At 45.1% G+C, this 15,244-nt stretch overlaps 1 protein-coding gene across 2 annotated transcripts in view; it reads left to right on the forward strand.

Moving 5' to 3' along the window:
* The first annotated feature begins 2,942 nt into the window (after positions 1-2,942).
* The window catches only part of NOL6 (nucleolar protein 6), a 43,486-nt gene continuing 31,184 nt past the window's right edge, over positions 2,943-15,244 (forward strand). The window contains exons 1-17 of one of the 2 annotated variants that reach the window (XM_073680422.1): positions 2,943-3,066; positions 3,780-3,998; positions 5,323-5,439; positions 5,521-5,700; positions 6,187-6,355; positions 7,228-7,362; positions 7,496-7,662; positions 7,743-7,863; positions 9,435-9,493; positions 11,074-11,175; positions 11,427-11,542; positions 11,681-11,858; positions 12,007-12,129; positions 12,726-12,874; positions 13,176-13,251; positions 13,483-13,620; positions 14,526-14,643. In XM_073680422.1, the coding sequence (XP_073536523.1) occupies positions 2,983-3,066; positions 3,780-3,998; positions 5,323-5,439; positions 5,521-5,700; positions 6,187-6,355; positions 7,228-7,362; positions 7,496-7,662; positions 7,743-7,863; positions 9,435-9,493; positions 11,074-11,175; positions 11,427-11,542; positions 11,681-11,858; positions 12,007-12,129; positions 12,726-12,874; positions 13,176-13,251; positions 13,483-13,620; positions 14,526-14,643 (2,251 nt within the window). In that variant the 5' untranslated portion in view covers positions 2,943-2,982. Of the gene's footprint in view, positions 3,067-3,779; positions 3,999-5,322; positions 5,440-5,520; positions 5,701-6,186; positions 6,356-7,227; positions 7,363-7,492; positions 7,663-7,742; positions 7,864-9,434; positions 9,494-11,073; positions 11,176-11,426; positions 11,543-11,680; positions 11,859-12,006; positions 12,130-12,725; positions 12,875-13,175; positions 13,252-13,482; positions 13,621-14,525; positions 14,644-15,244 lie in introns of both variants that reach the window. The other variant, XM_073680421.1, reaches the window with a different exon arrangement.

Here is a 15,244-nt window from a genome sequence, read left to right on the forward strand (position 1 = left end):
CCGGCTCTGGACAAACGTCACAGCGAAGTGAGGATTCACTAGCCTTCAGTCATATAGATTGACTGCAGACTTGTAGCCTGTTAAACCATTTACGTGTCCCTATTTCCCCAATGCAGAGGCATACATAGAAAGTCAGGGGCTCCAAAGAGAAAGTCTGAAATGGTGTCCCCCATAGGCCTCTGCCTGCCGTTAACCAACCCATCTGGTTCCAGCGATATTGTTGTGGGGGCCAGTGGGATTGACAGAGGGCCTGCCGTCATCTAAGCACTTAGATACTGCAGTTGCTGTCCATTACATCATAACTGCTGTGGTCAAAACTAGCTCCAATGACAGCCATTACCGGCCGGGTATAAAGTGGGTATAAATCCTCCCAACTTCTGCCGTACATATATGATGGAATTCAAGAAAAATGGGATGACGCCAGGCAAGGAGGCAGGGGAGATTGGCACCGTGCTGTCCCCCTAGCTCATGGGCCCCATAACAGTCACGTAGCTTACTGCCACTGCACCACTGTTGGTAATTATGTCTGTGAAGCCCATGTTAAGCCCATCCGTGTATAGAAACGATATACAGCCAAACAGAATAAACCAATGTCTGTCTAGTTGAACCTGAATGAGGCATGCAGCGCGCAAAGTCGTACACCACTAATATCAGTAATGGCGCTGGATACAGGCATCGCTTATGTACCCTGCAAGGAGCAGCGGGGTCAGAATGCTTTATAACTCATCATTGCCACCTAGTGTCTATTTAGAAATATTGCAGTTTATGGAGCCGGGGAGAACTCTTATGAAATCAAATCAAATCATGTAACAAGGTAAAACCGCCATGGTAGCGGCACATCCAGGCGGCCATGTCTGTTTTTGCTGCCACCACCTAAACAAAACAAGGTGACGTCATGAAAAAATGGCTTGCATATATCATCTGTTTTTAAAGGAGCTCTCCTTGAATGGCCGAGTCCGATCCGCAAAACTGCACGAGAATAGGACAAACGTGTGAATTGTTCCAATAAATTCTTTAGCTTTTTTCTAATATGGAGAACACGAGGACAAGGAGATATACAGTTATGTGAATTTGTCCCTCTTAAAGGTAGTCTGTCACCCCCAAAGTGCATTTTAATTGATCTATACGGTGACATAGGGGACTTGGCCCATATAAAACATTATTCTAGCACTGTGCATTGTAGTGGCACAGTGTACATTCTTATACGAATGAGAGGGTTTGGTGCACAAGCTCATTGCAACGTTAGGCCCCCTCATTTTACATGTTGGGGGCTTCCCTTACATTTGACTGACAGTACAAGCACTGGCTAAAGATGACCGGCATGCGCGCTCACTGACACTGCCTGTGCGCGTTCTCCTCCCTGGCTCCTCTCTGCTGACGTTGCTCGTTAGGCCACGGCCTCACTATCAGTATTTGGTCAGTATTCGGTCAGTATTTTTTCTCAGGAGTGGGAGACAAAACCAGGTGAGGAACAATCAGAGAAAAGGTATAATAGAAACAAGTCACCAATTCTGCATTTATCACCTACTTCTTGGCTCCCACTCCTGAGAAAAAATGCTGACTAAATACTGATAGTGGGGCCGTGGCCTAACACTGATAAACCCAGAAGTATAGCGAGCAGCGTCAGCAGAGAGGAGCCAGCGAGCAGAACATGTCCTACTACTGTGTGCATGCGGCCGGGCACAGCGAGCAGAACATGTCCTACTACTGTGTGCATGCGGCCGGGCACAGGCAGTGTCAGTGCACACACACGTCGGCTGAGTTCTGAATCAGAAGAGGGGAAAGGCTGAACCAAAGCCCCCTTATTGGCATATGGATCAAAAATTATTTTCCCAGGCCCTGAACCAGTAACAGATACAGGGCAATGAAATGGTGAAATGAATAAAAAAAATGCAATTCCGACATTATTTTTTGGATTTTATTTTACAATTAATTGTTCTGTTGGTAGAATGACCTGGCAGTGTGATTCTCCAGATCCGTATGATCACAGCCATATTAAATCTATATTCGTTTTTAATATATTTTAGTGCTTAAAAAATAATCTGAATTTTGTAAAAAAAAAAAAATTGGTTTGTATCAAAATTTTCTCAAATAACTTTGATTATTTTTCCGTTGAGGGGGCTGGGTGTAGGGTTATTTTTTTTGCGTGTCAAGATTTTTACAGATGTGTCAACAGTAAAGATCCCTTTCTTTATAGTTTTATTTTTTTTTATAGGGAAAAAGGATATGATTCAAATTTTAATTTTTTTGCTTTATTTTTCAGTTTCCCTATAAAATGTAAACCTGCGATCGTTTGTACTCTAATACTATACTCCTGCAGTATATAGTGATATTAACAATCTCCTATGAAACCTAGGCAGGAGGAAGTGTCATGAGAACACCAGAGCAGAAAATCTCGAAAATAATAATAAAAAAAATGTTTTCATTTTTTAGTATGTTTTTGACAAAGTTGGCCAATAAATTACAGCTCCTGGAAAGGGTTAAATAAAATAATAATAAATAATTATATTCTGCAGCACTTTACAATTAAGTGGGGTTTATTCCACAAGTCCTGTGAGAAAACTTTTAACTATATGGTGTAGTTGTGTACCCACTTATTGATGACTACAGAAAAAACAAACTATATAAATAAGGTAAAATCATAGTTTCACTCCATCCTCTGCTACTAACAGCAATATGGGCAAATTTGCCCATAACAGTCATGGCCGCCCTAGTCGTAGCAGTATTACGTCAGTTTAGTTTTACGTACTCCCACTTATTGCTGATCCTAGAAAAAACAGCCAAAAAAACACCCCAAAATAAATCAGGTAAATCATGGCTTCACTCCACCCACTGCTACTAACAGCAATATGGGCAAAATTGCCCTTAACAGTCATGGCCGCCTTAGCCTCAGCTCAGTAACGCCAGCTTCAACGTAACTTCCTGAGCGCCTTAACGGTGACGTTAATGTGCGACGAAAGTCTTATCCAATGAGAAGCTTCGATGGGCGTGGTTTGTGAGTCTAGGAATCGGCGACCCACGTGTTCTGGCGGAGAGGAGATGAAGGGGAAACGGAGCAAAGTGCCGGTAAGGAATGCGTTATTTGGGGGCGTGGCAGTTGCCGGGCAGCTCATGAATATTCATGTTGTGGCTTCTTAGGTGTTATTATAGATTCCGTGCAGGGCTGGGATAATCATTTTAAGTGTGTGTTCCTCTATGTAATGGCTGTGCTCTGGCACAGTGCATTGCCCGTGTGGTGCTGCCACAGTCCATGCCTCCTGTGCTGTCCTCTCACACGTGGTCACCACCATTGTGCCCCTGTAATGGCAGCATCACCTTGTATTTCTCATCCAGCCCCCATCTTGGACCTCCCAGACATAGGTGGTTTTTTTTTTTTTTTTTTTTTTTTTACCCCCACTTCCTACTTCTGGGTCCAACCCATCATCTAGAACTAGAAATCCTCTTCCTGTTTTGTGTCTGCAGCTCCTATGCAGAACGATGTGCCTCTGTGGTGACCGCGCATAGAACGCCATTACATGTACACAGCTCCCACCATTCCTGTACTCTTTATAGCATGCCCCACCATAAAATCTTCTTTCCTGTTGTTTTCACAGGAGTCTGGTAAAAGTTGGGTAACAAACCCCCCATGGCCCTGTGTAACGAAGCTTAGCCATACTGGGGAGAACATGTGAAGGGCGGCATTTTCTTTTAATTTCGAGTGGCGGGGGAATCGTGATGGCGAGTGCGGGTAGAACTGAACATTTGTGGATTTGTGTTCATCCCATTGTTTTGGATTGCAGGATGGCGACCATGCCCCGTCAGAGGCTGTCGAGCGGCCAGCTGACCTTCCGGATACCAAGAAAAAAGCTAAAAAAGCAGTAAAAAGACCTTTAAAGTCTAAAACCCCAAAACCTGCAAAGAAAAAGAAGTCTGATGAGAGCAAACCCCTGAGCACTGAGGAGCTGATCCAGCTGAAGGAGACAGAGCAGCTGTACCACACCAACCTACTGCGCATGCAGGTACCGCTGTCCGTCCGACCGACCATTACAGCACTGCTGCATGGGAGCGATACAATTATTAAAGGGGCTCTCTCCGGTTTATCAATTAAAGAGGCTTTCCCTCTTGTTAAGTGATGTCATATCTCTCAGATATGTTACCACTTGATGGACGGCACGAGCCGCTGAGCTCACTGATTGGTTGCACCGCCATTGACATCTTGTCAGCGCTGCAGACAATAACTGACACCGGGAGCAGCAGCAGATTCTCAGTGATGGACCTGAGGAGTGTGAGGAGAGCTCTTTTTTTTTTTTTCTTTTCAAACTACAGACGGGTTTTCTGAAATAAAACATAAGAGAAGTGTGAGCAGTCAGAAACTGGTTGTTTTACTAAATATAAATTGTTTGACAGCCAGCTCCCCGTTGCCTAACTGCGGAGAACCGGCTAGAATCCAATAGGGCAAAGCGGAAGAGAAGAACTGCTCTGTCAAAATGAGGTTAAAGAAAGCGGGAGAATCGCCGCCTGAGCTGGGAGAGATCGTCGCAGGGCAGAATAGACAGGTAGTTAGCAACTAACTGCTGATAAGTTCTTGGCCACAAGGGGAAAAAAAAAAAAAGTCCTAGGTAACACCTTTAACAAACATGCGCAGAAGTGTCCCTAATGACGGGTTAAAGGACCTGACTTTCTAGAGAAAATGGGATCCGAGATCCCACACCCCTCCGCAGTGAGAGCACGAGATCTCACACTGCGAAGTAAAGCAATGCTGCCGCATCCTTCACCAAGCGGTGATCAGATCTGTAACATCGTAAGAGCGGTAATGGCTTGATGTGAGTCTTGTGGGACTTGCTGCCTGACAACCCTGTAGGAGAAGACCACAGCTGTGGGGGAATTTATCAGATGTGGCTTTGCTCTACTGATCTAATCAAGAAGGTCAGTCTGATGGTTGAGGAGAAAGGAAAAAGAAGCTCCCGGACACAATGGATATGTAGGTGACTTGTTAACAGAATTCTCTGCTTTTAGTAGATAAATTTATGTAAAATGTTGATTTTTTTTAAAAAATCTGAAATATATAAAAATGTCAATATAATATTCTTCTTAAAGCATAATTTAAGAGGTTATAAGTAACTGCATTTCATCAGGATACGGGTCCCCCGCTGATCCTAAGAATAAAGGGGTATTTAGGTAACGGCAAGTATCGCCCATGCCTAGATAGGTGATAACTGCTAGATCAGTGCGGGTCCAGCTGCTGAGATTGCCAGAATGGGGGTCTCTGCATGGAGACGTGGTCTCGGAGCCGCTAATCTATTCAAAGATTGTGAATTTTTTTTTTTTTGGTTCCATCTACAGATTGAAGAGCTGCTCAAAGAAGTAAAACTAAAGGACAAGAGGAGAAAAAGCATTGACGATTTCTTGCAGAAAATCAGTGGCCTCATCGAGAAAATCCCGAGGACTTCACAGACAGACGTGAGACCTGGAGTGATGGCACCTCCGTTCTCCCCTATGGTTTAATGTGTCATATGATGTATAATGTCCTCTCCTCCGCAGATCGCAGACCAGTCCTGGCTCCCCAAATCCGTGAAGGTTCCCTTCCTGCAGATTCCTTTCCAAGTAAAGGGCTCCTTCCACTTCCTGCCCCCGTCCTCCATCAAGGTGGTGGGGAGTTACCTGCTGGGAACGTGCATCAAGCCTGAGATCAATGTGGACGTCTCAGTCACCATGCCACAGGTAGAAGTCCATGGTTCATCTGCTTAGGTCTGAGTTATAGCGATTGTCATGACTGGTCATAAAAAGCATCATTCTGCCTTACATAATAGGATTTCTCACCAAGACAACCCCTGTGCATCAGTACACACTTCTCTAACCCCCGGTTATCAGTTTTTAAATCTGGGGGAAGTCACGTCCAGCTATACCTTTCCTCTGTAGGGGAAATGTAGCACTATGTCATATAATAGGGCTGTCTATGTAATGTATTAGACAGTCTGCTAGACCAGAACTGATTTGCTCTGTTCTGGCTCAGAAAGGTGTTCGTTGCTCCCGGGTGGGCATTTGGACAGGGGTAGTTGTCATAGCCACTTTCCACATTGTAAGTCACTTTGAGAACGGCTGAATGTGGCCGGTATGAATCTACAATATTGTAGTCTGTTATCTGACACGTTGTGAGACTTTTTATAACTTTGGATGCTTTTAGTAATATTTATTCATGTCTTGCAGGAAATCCTGGAAGCAAAAGATCACCTGAACCAGCGGTACCTGAGGAAGAGGGCGCTGTACCTGGCATACATCGCTGCTCGGCTGGCCCCCAGCAAAATCTTCAGCAGCGTCAAGTTTGCATATATGAACAGTAATCACTTGAAGCCAATGCTGCTTCTGAGGCCAGAGGGTGAGTATCAGACCTGGCTCTCTAGTTAGGAGACCCTCACCTCCTACCCAATAGTGATGAGCGCGAGTGCACGTTACTCGGGTTTGCCTATGGTGCTCGGGTACGCACCGAGTATTGCGGGTGCTTGAGTGACATGTTCACATCCCCGCGGCCACATGTTTTGTGTCTAACAGCCGTGAAAGATGGGGACGTGAACATCTCACTCGAGCACCCACGATACTCGGTGCAAACTCCATTAACGAGCACTTGCGCTCATCACTACTACCCAACACCATTTCTTATTATGGGTAGGTTTATACATCATTCCCATCATCCATACTAATTACTCGGATATGCCATAATTGTGTGATTGGTTGGTACTCTGATTTTGAGATGCAAAATCCCTAAATGCTGGTTTAGCACTGCAGCCCCTTCACCGTTCTTCCCAGCTCCGCACCATCTTGGTAACCTGCTGTGCAGGGAGCCGCAGCGCTGCCCTGTAGAAGTCAGTGAAGTGCGCTGCAGGTCCCTGCACTACCAGCAGTCAGGATACCCAATGCCAAGTACAGAGCTACATGATGACTGTAGCGTTGCGATATCGATGTAGCAACGGTGTGCTGCCCCCCCCATGGCTGTGCTGTGCTTTGCGGATTCTCCATTTTCAGGATCAGTGATGGGGAAAATCACTTTCTAAGATTGATATAAGCCTTTAAATAGCAAAACAAGACTTCTTGCATTCCCTGACAGCAAGCAGAGATCTTGTGATGACAAATGAAAGCAGAAACTATGCTGGAAAGCTGCAGAACGATTTCTAAATGCCTTTTTAAGGAATTTTACTGTGGTCGTGCCCATTTTTTTTTTTTTCTAAATATTTAATCCTCTTGTCTTGACAGGTGAGGATGGAAAGATGGTGACCGTCCGCATTCACGTTTGTCTACCTCCTGGGATGTTTAAGTGCAGCCGATTCTTCCCCGGCATGAACAATGTGCGGACTACCTGGTACCTGGGGGATAAAAATGTCCCGGAAGGTAAGAATCAATCACTGCTGTATGGAGGAGATGATGACTTGCACAGCAGTGATGGGGACGGGGGATATATAGTTATTTGTGGTCTGCAGATACTGTCCCACATCTCAGTTTGTGTTCCTCGTTTTTCCAGCAGAGGGAGCTAGTTTACCCGCCACCCCGCACTATAACAATGCCGTCCTGTGTGACTTGGCAATGGAGCAGCATTTCCACCACCTGTCGAGCTGCGTCTCTGACTTCCCCAGCATGAAAGATGGAATCTCTATTCTGAAAGTATGGTTACGCCAACGGCAGCTTGACAAGGTGACGGACGGGTTACAGTCTGATTCCCAGATTATTTTATGCATGAATAAATAATTTTATTTATTTTTTTATTTCTTCAGGGTTACGGCAGCTTTAATGGCTTTGTGGTCTCCATGCTTGTGGCTTATCTGCTCTCCAGGAAAAAAATCAACAAAGTCATGAATGGACATCAGGTTCTGAGGAACACTCTGCAGTTCTTGGGTATGACAGACTCTATGAGATGCTCTGCAGACAATGTGATTGCATGTTGCACTTAAATGGGTTATCCAGGACTATTTTATTTTGCAGGTACTTACTAACTCAGAGCCTGTTCTGCTCGCTACTGATCTCTGCTGTCACTGAGTGGTCACAGACCGCACCTGCCAGCGATTCAGCGTCACATTGACAGAGCAGCTTCTTTTCTTCCGCTTTGCTCTGTTGACGAGGCATGACTGCCGATATCATGCTGATTGTCAGCCTGCTCCCTGCCGCCTCACTGCGGGAAGCCAGTGGTCAAATAGCATGACGTCGGCTGTCACGCCCTGTCGACAGAGCAGCCGGGAAGAGGAAGAGCTTCTCTGTTGACATAAAGCAGCTGAATCGAGTCAGTGTTCTGTGGCTGATGGACGGTAGCCTGAGATTCATGGTAATCACCTCCGCTCTTCCCTACTTAGAAGACGTGCCTTCTGACCGCTGTGCTCCTTAGACATGGCATCCTTGTGCTCACTAACACTCATACTTGCACTCATTCACATGTGCGCTCTCTCATAGTGACGTACATTCAGTATCGGGGAACGTCTAAATTAAAGCATAAATAATTCCATTGCATATTTTATGTGGCAATTGCATTAAATTGCGCAGCATAATCTTTATGTTCTGCATGCAGATTTTGTTAGTTTTACAGTGGATTTTACTGACTGAGATCTGTTTTAAAAATCCAAAGTATATTTTGAAATGCTGCGTATTTTAGGGTCAGTGCAGATGCAAGGGATTTGCCGCAGCAATTCTGCTTGAAATTACAATTTAACATCCACCTTGGGCTTTGTGCACACACAGTTTTTGGAGCAGAAACTGAGCTATGCGCACATGACGTCTTTTTCAGGCAATTTCCACCTCTGAAACTGCCTGAAAATCTATCAAAAGCCTGAGCATATACACACACTCATTTACTTATCTGCTCCTGTATTACGCTGTGGATCCTATACAGATTTTTTTTTAAAGCAGTGTCTACAACATTACACTAATATTGTAATATGCTGCAGATTTTTTGACTAGAAACCCTGTGTGAACACGGCCTAATACATGTACACAATCAAACACCTGTATGCACTCACATTTTCATGCACGTTCACAATTGCACTCTACTAAAGCCCCCAGACACATGGGATAGCTGTTCACTGAACGACCCCTATCTCACACTCCCATGCAAATCAACTCTTGGCTCGGCGCGGCCGCAGCTTCCTATCTCCCAAAAAACAAAAAGATCGACTGTTGGTAATATATCAGGCCGGATCCTTCTCTCTCCCGGCATCGGACCCCGTACACATTGGACTGTCGGCCGATATTGAACTTAGCTTGTGTGGGGGCCGTATGGCATTCGCTCTCGTGCTATCTTCGGTCACCTCTTCCCTTTGCAGTGGATGTGTTTGGGGTTACAGAATACTAAAAAGGAGCAGGAAAACTCTTTTCTCTCTTTTGGATCTCAGTGTAGTCATTGATATTTGCAGGAATTCTTTACACCATCATTTATTTTGCCTTTAATATTCCTGAAACATTTTTCTCTGTTTCCCCAGCAAGCACTGATCTGACGACCAATGGAATTACAATGTCCACGTCCGCAGACTCGTCCTCGGTAGGTGTCGCTGGATGTCTAGCACCATTTAAATGAAACTTATTTTTTACACTTGCTGGTTTTTAGCCATTTCCTGTATTAGTAAGAACTAGTACCTACCATTGGATCAGTTGTGGGTGGCAGTGGGGCAGAAATTGAGTTCTTTTTTTTTTTTTTTTTTTTTTTTTATATATTTCCCTGTGATGTAAGTCTCTGAACAACGCGGCAGAATATGTTGGCGCTACATTTGCAACTGGAAATATGTTATGTGCTTCCTATAGAAAGCCTTTACAACAGTGGCATCTAGTGGAGAAAAGCACACATTGCAATAACTTTCACAAATGGTTGCTCTGAAGTTTCAGGCCATTGCAACAGTGACATCTAGTGGAGAAAAGCAGACATTGCAATGACTTTTACAAATTGTTGCTCTGACATGTCAGGGGCTAAAACAGACAAAGCAAATATAGATTTGTAATTATGTAGCAATCCTTATCTTCGATTGATCTTAATTACAGTCTGTTATACTGCAGAGCAGCAGGCACATTTCTGTTGGTTGTTAATGGAAATGATTAACTTGTTATTAAAGGGTTACTCTGTAAATAAGTTATCCCAGATCCTGTCAGGCCCCTTGTACTGAGAACAAGACTCCAGAACCTGTGAACGGGCTCTGCAGCCCTGTCTTTGGTGCACATGCTCGGCCTCTTCATTCATTGTCTATGGGACTGCAGAAAATAGTGGGGCGCTGTAATTTACTTTTTCTGGTAGTACCATAGACAATAAATGGAGCGGAGGCCATGCATGTGCATCTCCACTCCATTCAAGACAGAGCCCTGTTCTCAGGATCACTAGGGGCACCAGATGTCGGATCCCAAGGGACTAGCAAGTTATCCCCTATACAGTGGATTGGAGATAATTTGTTATTTTGGGAATATCTTTTTAAAAACTTCCTTCACTGGTAAGCTGAGCTCTTGCAATGCAGGAGGACTTATTTTATCCACTTTTTTTTTTAACCTTTTAAGAAGTTTTGAAAAACTCCTGGGGTGGGGGTGTGGAAGAAAGTGCATGTCACTCCTTTAAAGCAGATCCCGAAAGAACTTTCTCCAAGCTAGGCACTGTCCAATCAAAAGGCTCCAAAAAGCTCTTCAGGAAAAAAAAGTTTCTGAAAGGCTTCAAAACAACTTCAGGAAAAGAAAAACTCCTCGAAATCTTCCCCAAGAAGAGGAGAGTTTCCTAAAGTGGTTTCTGTTTGAAAACTCATGGTTTTAGAACACCTGAAAAAAAAAAAAAAATGAAATATGTAAATATATAATGTGTATGTATATATAAAATAAAAACCTCAGTGTGAACATTGTCATTTTGTTGAGTTTTTGGAGCTAATATTGAGCAGAAACTATATGTTTTAGAAGAGTTAGGAGATTTGGAGGGTTTTGGCTATAAAAAAAGATGACTGTTTCCAAAGCCAGCTTTGTGCAGACACTGAACAAGCAGGGAATACTGTGATGTGTCAGCTCTGCTGTGTGCTGACCCATCTTGGATTCTGCATATACAATAAGTGTTGTTTTTTTTTTTTTTAATGACGCCCATCTTTTTCCTGTTTGAAGCCCTCCGTAGCGGATTTCCATCAGGCGTTTGAAGTGGTATTTGTGGACCCCCTGGGACTTGTGAATCTCTGCGCTGAGATGACGGCTGCTAAATACAAGCAGGTGAGAGATGAGTCTTAGTCCTGTATAACAACCCTTTACCTTTCTTACAGCGTTAGAAGTTCCCTCGATCCTTTTCTCCGGCACAGGACACTTGCCCCGTCTGTTCTGTGTTTGTTTTCCCTCTCCGTCTATAGGAAGGTGGGGGGGGCGTCTCTATAGAAAAATGTGCAGTTTTGCAGAGATTTGTACTCACATAGGGGGGCCTGAAATAATGGGAAATGTCTAATTAACCCACTTTTCTATCCATATAGATCCAGTTTGAGGCCAAGGAGTCGCTCAGGGTTCTAGAGGACACCAACACCACTGGCTTTCTTCAGGTCCTCATGGTGCCCAAACCTTTTGTGAGGAGCTTTGATCATGTCTTCCAGTGAGTATAGCAGGGACTGTGTGCAACTGAGAGGCAAAATCTATGGAAGGGTCTGCAGCGCCCCCTAGCGGTGAAGAAGTGGAGCTCACCGATCTCCTGGTGCGAGTCCTCTCTGACTGTCTCTCTGCCTCCATTCAGCGTCACGCAAGTGGCCAAACTGCAGAAAACCTGCCAGAAGATGAAGCTGTTGAACGAACTCGTAGACCGAGGAGGGGATTATGTGGCAGCCACTCTACCCTTCATCTTGTCTGTGCTGGAGAAAGGCCTGGACCAGCGGGTGGTCCTCGTGTCGCATGCACCGATGCAGAAGCCTGAGGTAAGCCCACCGCAAGCAACGGCCAAGGGGGAAGCAGAGGACCAAGCACTGTTACACATCTGGTTGGTGACTTTGCAAATCGGGCGACTGGTTCTATTTAGAAAAGTGATCTTTGCCTATCCTAAAAATGTCTCTCCCTTTTGTGCAGTGGGACATAAGAGAGGAACCTGCGCAGCACAAGGACATCAGCGCCCTGACCGTGGGACTGATGCTCACTGCAGATTTTTTTTCCAGTGTTTTGGAGAAGGGACCGGCTGCAGATAACCCAGAGGTGGGTATAATAATAATAATAATAATAGACCTTTTGCAAAAATCACTATAGCAGAGAATCCATTGACATCTGTAATTGCATCCAAAACCCAAAGTAAAGGTATAGCAAGGTAAAGCTGCTTCTTTTAATTCACATAGCAGTCATCCTCCTTCTCATGCTTTGCAACTTGCCCTCCACTCTTCATCAGCATTCTGCTAGCACTATCGGTGCTAGAACTTAATTTTCTTTACTTTGCATCATACTGTTGTCCTGCCCCAAATCAAATGCCAGTCTCTCTGTTTGACAGATAGCAGAGAGACAAAGACCTGACCCCACTGTCTGTAATCTGCCTCATGGTTCCTGTAGCTACCATTGATTACAGGCAGCGGACAGCAAGTTGGATAGAAGGGAAACCCCTAGTAGCCGTCAATATATACTACATTTTCCCTGCTGAATTTGCTGCCAAGGATTATATTGCAGCTTTCTCCATGATAAAAAACATGTATAAAGTTGCATTGTCTGCAGATTTATTCAGAAAATAGAAACAAAATTCATAATGCCATAAATAATATTTCTCCGCTCTTGTGTAACCTCCCGTCTTCCTCCGTCATTACCAGGCTGCAGAATTCAAAAGCTTCTGGGGAGAAAAGTCTGAGCTGCGGCGGTTTCAGGATGCATCTATATGTGAGGCTGTTGTCTGGCCGGCGAGTAGCGTGGAGGAGAAACGCAGCATTCCTGAACTTATCATAAGACACCTTCTCCAGTTGTAAGTGTGAGGCTGTAATAATGGGGTATGTCCGCTCCGCTCACTTCCACACTGGGATCAGTGACATCTACTGATACCTGCCGGGACACGTGCAGCTATCCACAGACCTGACGTCACCTGCCCGCTCACCCCCTAACATGCCCCCACAATCTTGGGGTCGTGAAGCATCGCGCCCATTTGGGATCCCAGTAGGCACAAGCTTTGACCTCCAGGACTTTGCTTCACAATGAAGCCTCGGGTTCTAGTGCTCGTGGCTCCTAGATTAGAGAAAATCACTGACTTTTTTTTTCCTTTGTCTCAGACATGCCGATCTTCCTGGAGCCGCCATCTGCTTTGCCGGCAACCTCCTGGACTGTGTACTGGCAAAGCAAAAGAAGGTGACCACCCACAACTTCACTGTCCTGTCTGTATCTTAACAGATGTAGCTCTGCTATTCCTTAGCAGTAAAGATGGGAAAACCAAGACTGCTTTCTTCGATAGTCAGCGCCATACCTGTCTGAGTTGTGGAGCTGTTTTTGAAAGAAAGCAGCCAGGTTTTTCTATTTCTATACACCCCTTGGGTTTCTGCTTCTTAGGATTGTCCTGAGGAATTGTCTTGCATGTTTTAGGCCGGTACAGGAGAGGAGCAGATGGTCAGCGTCATCCAGTCTTATGATGACCTGAGCAGGAAGCTGTGGAGCCTGGAGGACCTGCCGCTCACGGTCACCGCAGTCCAGGGAACGCACCCGGCACTGCGCTACACGGACGTAAGTCCTCTCTACTTATCGGCATGATCACGTGCCCTTTACTGTGTATTTATTATAGCATGCAGTGTTTTTTCTCTTTAAAAGACTAAAAAAATAAATCCCTTGGGTCTGCATCTTCACATAGTTTTTTTTTTTAGACCTTTCACGGTGGAAATGTGACCTACAAATCCCACTTTCCAGCCCACCAGGCTTCCCTCTGTCAGGGTGACTGCTCCTCGGATAGTCAGGCTGGTTCTTCCCATGGTCATGGCAGGTTTACAGGCCAGAAGAACAGTAGCTACACCATATCTGAGTGACATCCGGGTGAAGGCCCCTTCCCATTTTAAATATTTTGGTCTTTCTTTATATAAGTCTAGGCACTCTTGCTCCTATCCTTCTTGGCCACAGGACTTCCCAGAAACGTTCCTCCCTACTCTGTGTACCTCTCACCCTCTTCCTGGCAGTGCTCTGCTGCATAGCGGACTTTCCCAGCGAAGGACTTTGGTTCCAGCAGGATCACAGCCTCAGTGTTCTCTCTGGTGAGAGGGAGCAGAGGTTCGGGGCAGGTGGGACGCTGGTGCTCCCTCGGCTGTTGGGTCACACAGGCGCTCCGGTGCCTTGTCCTGCTTTCCTTTCATCAGCACCAGCAGTGTTGCATTTGTATTGCATGACGTTTTGCTTTTTTTCCTAACTAGAGAAAATCACTCAATAAAATAATAGCAGAATCCGACATAAAGCAGGACACTAAGCTAAAACTGATTTGACCAGTGTCTACCGGAAGGGCACAGCCTGTGTATGAGAAGATAATGTTTTATTCTTCCTGTGATCCTCCTTGTGGCAGCAGCTTATTCCCACGTAAAGGAGAACCCTACATTGTGTTTGTGGTCATTCACATGGAGCATTTACTTGTAGATCATTTTTTCTAGGTGTTCCCTCCTGTCCCGGCGAACCCAGAGTGGAATTATTATAATACCACGGCCAACAAGATGTTTCTCATTCCTTCTGTGGATAAGCCTTGTCCAGCCTATATATCTCCTATGAAAGGTAAGCAGTCTGCTGTAGATAAGAGTACACTGCACCTCCTGATTTGCCTTGCACCAGAGAACCAGTCATACCTCACTGATTTGGCTTATGATGAGTTCACAGGGCTGCTGACACAGCAGAAACACTCACTCCTGTGATAAAACAAACAGGCATCATGTTACGTCATAGAAAGAAAAGGCTGCGAACCCATGCTGTATAGTCTGTATACTCAATTATGCTTCCTCCCCTGGCCTGGAGCTGTGGTGTGTGCGACCATAAGATGGGCGGACACAGCCATTACACAGTATACAGCAGGGGCACATTTATAAGATTATCTCAGCACAGGAACATTTTTCTCTATCGCTTCATTGGGGGACACAGGACCATGGGTGTATGCTGTTGTCACTAGGAGGTTGACACTAGGCAAAAAAAGGAAAATAGCTCCTCCTCCGCAGTATGCACCCGCCTACAGGCACCATGCTCACCAGTTTAAGCTTAGTGTCTGTAGGAGGTAGACCTGGATCTTCACAGATCCAACCTTGTTGTGTTTAGTAATCCTTGTTTTTTCTCTTTCAGATACAGGCTAACAGGGAACACCTCGTCCCCTGTTAACCCACTAGCG

The sequence above is a fragment of the Phyllobates terribilis genome, unplaced genomic scaffold, assembly GCF_046119375.1.
Source record: "Phyllobates terribilis strain yellow unplaced genomic scaffold, ASM4611937v1 Scaffold_1__5_contigs__length_1240528914, whole genome shotgun sequence".
NCBI lineage: Eukaryota > Metazoa > Chordata > Amphibia > Anura > Dendrobatidae > Phyllobates > Phyllobates terribilis.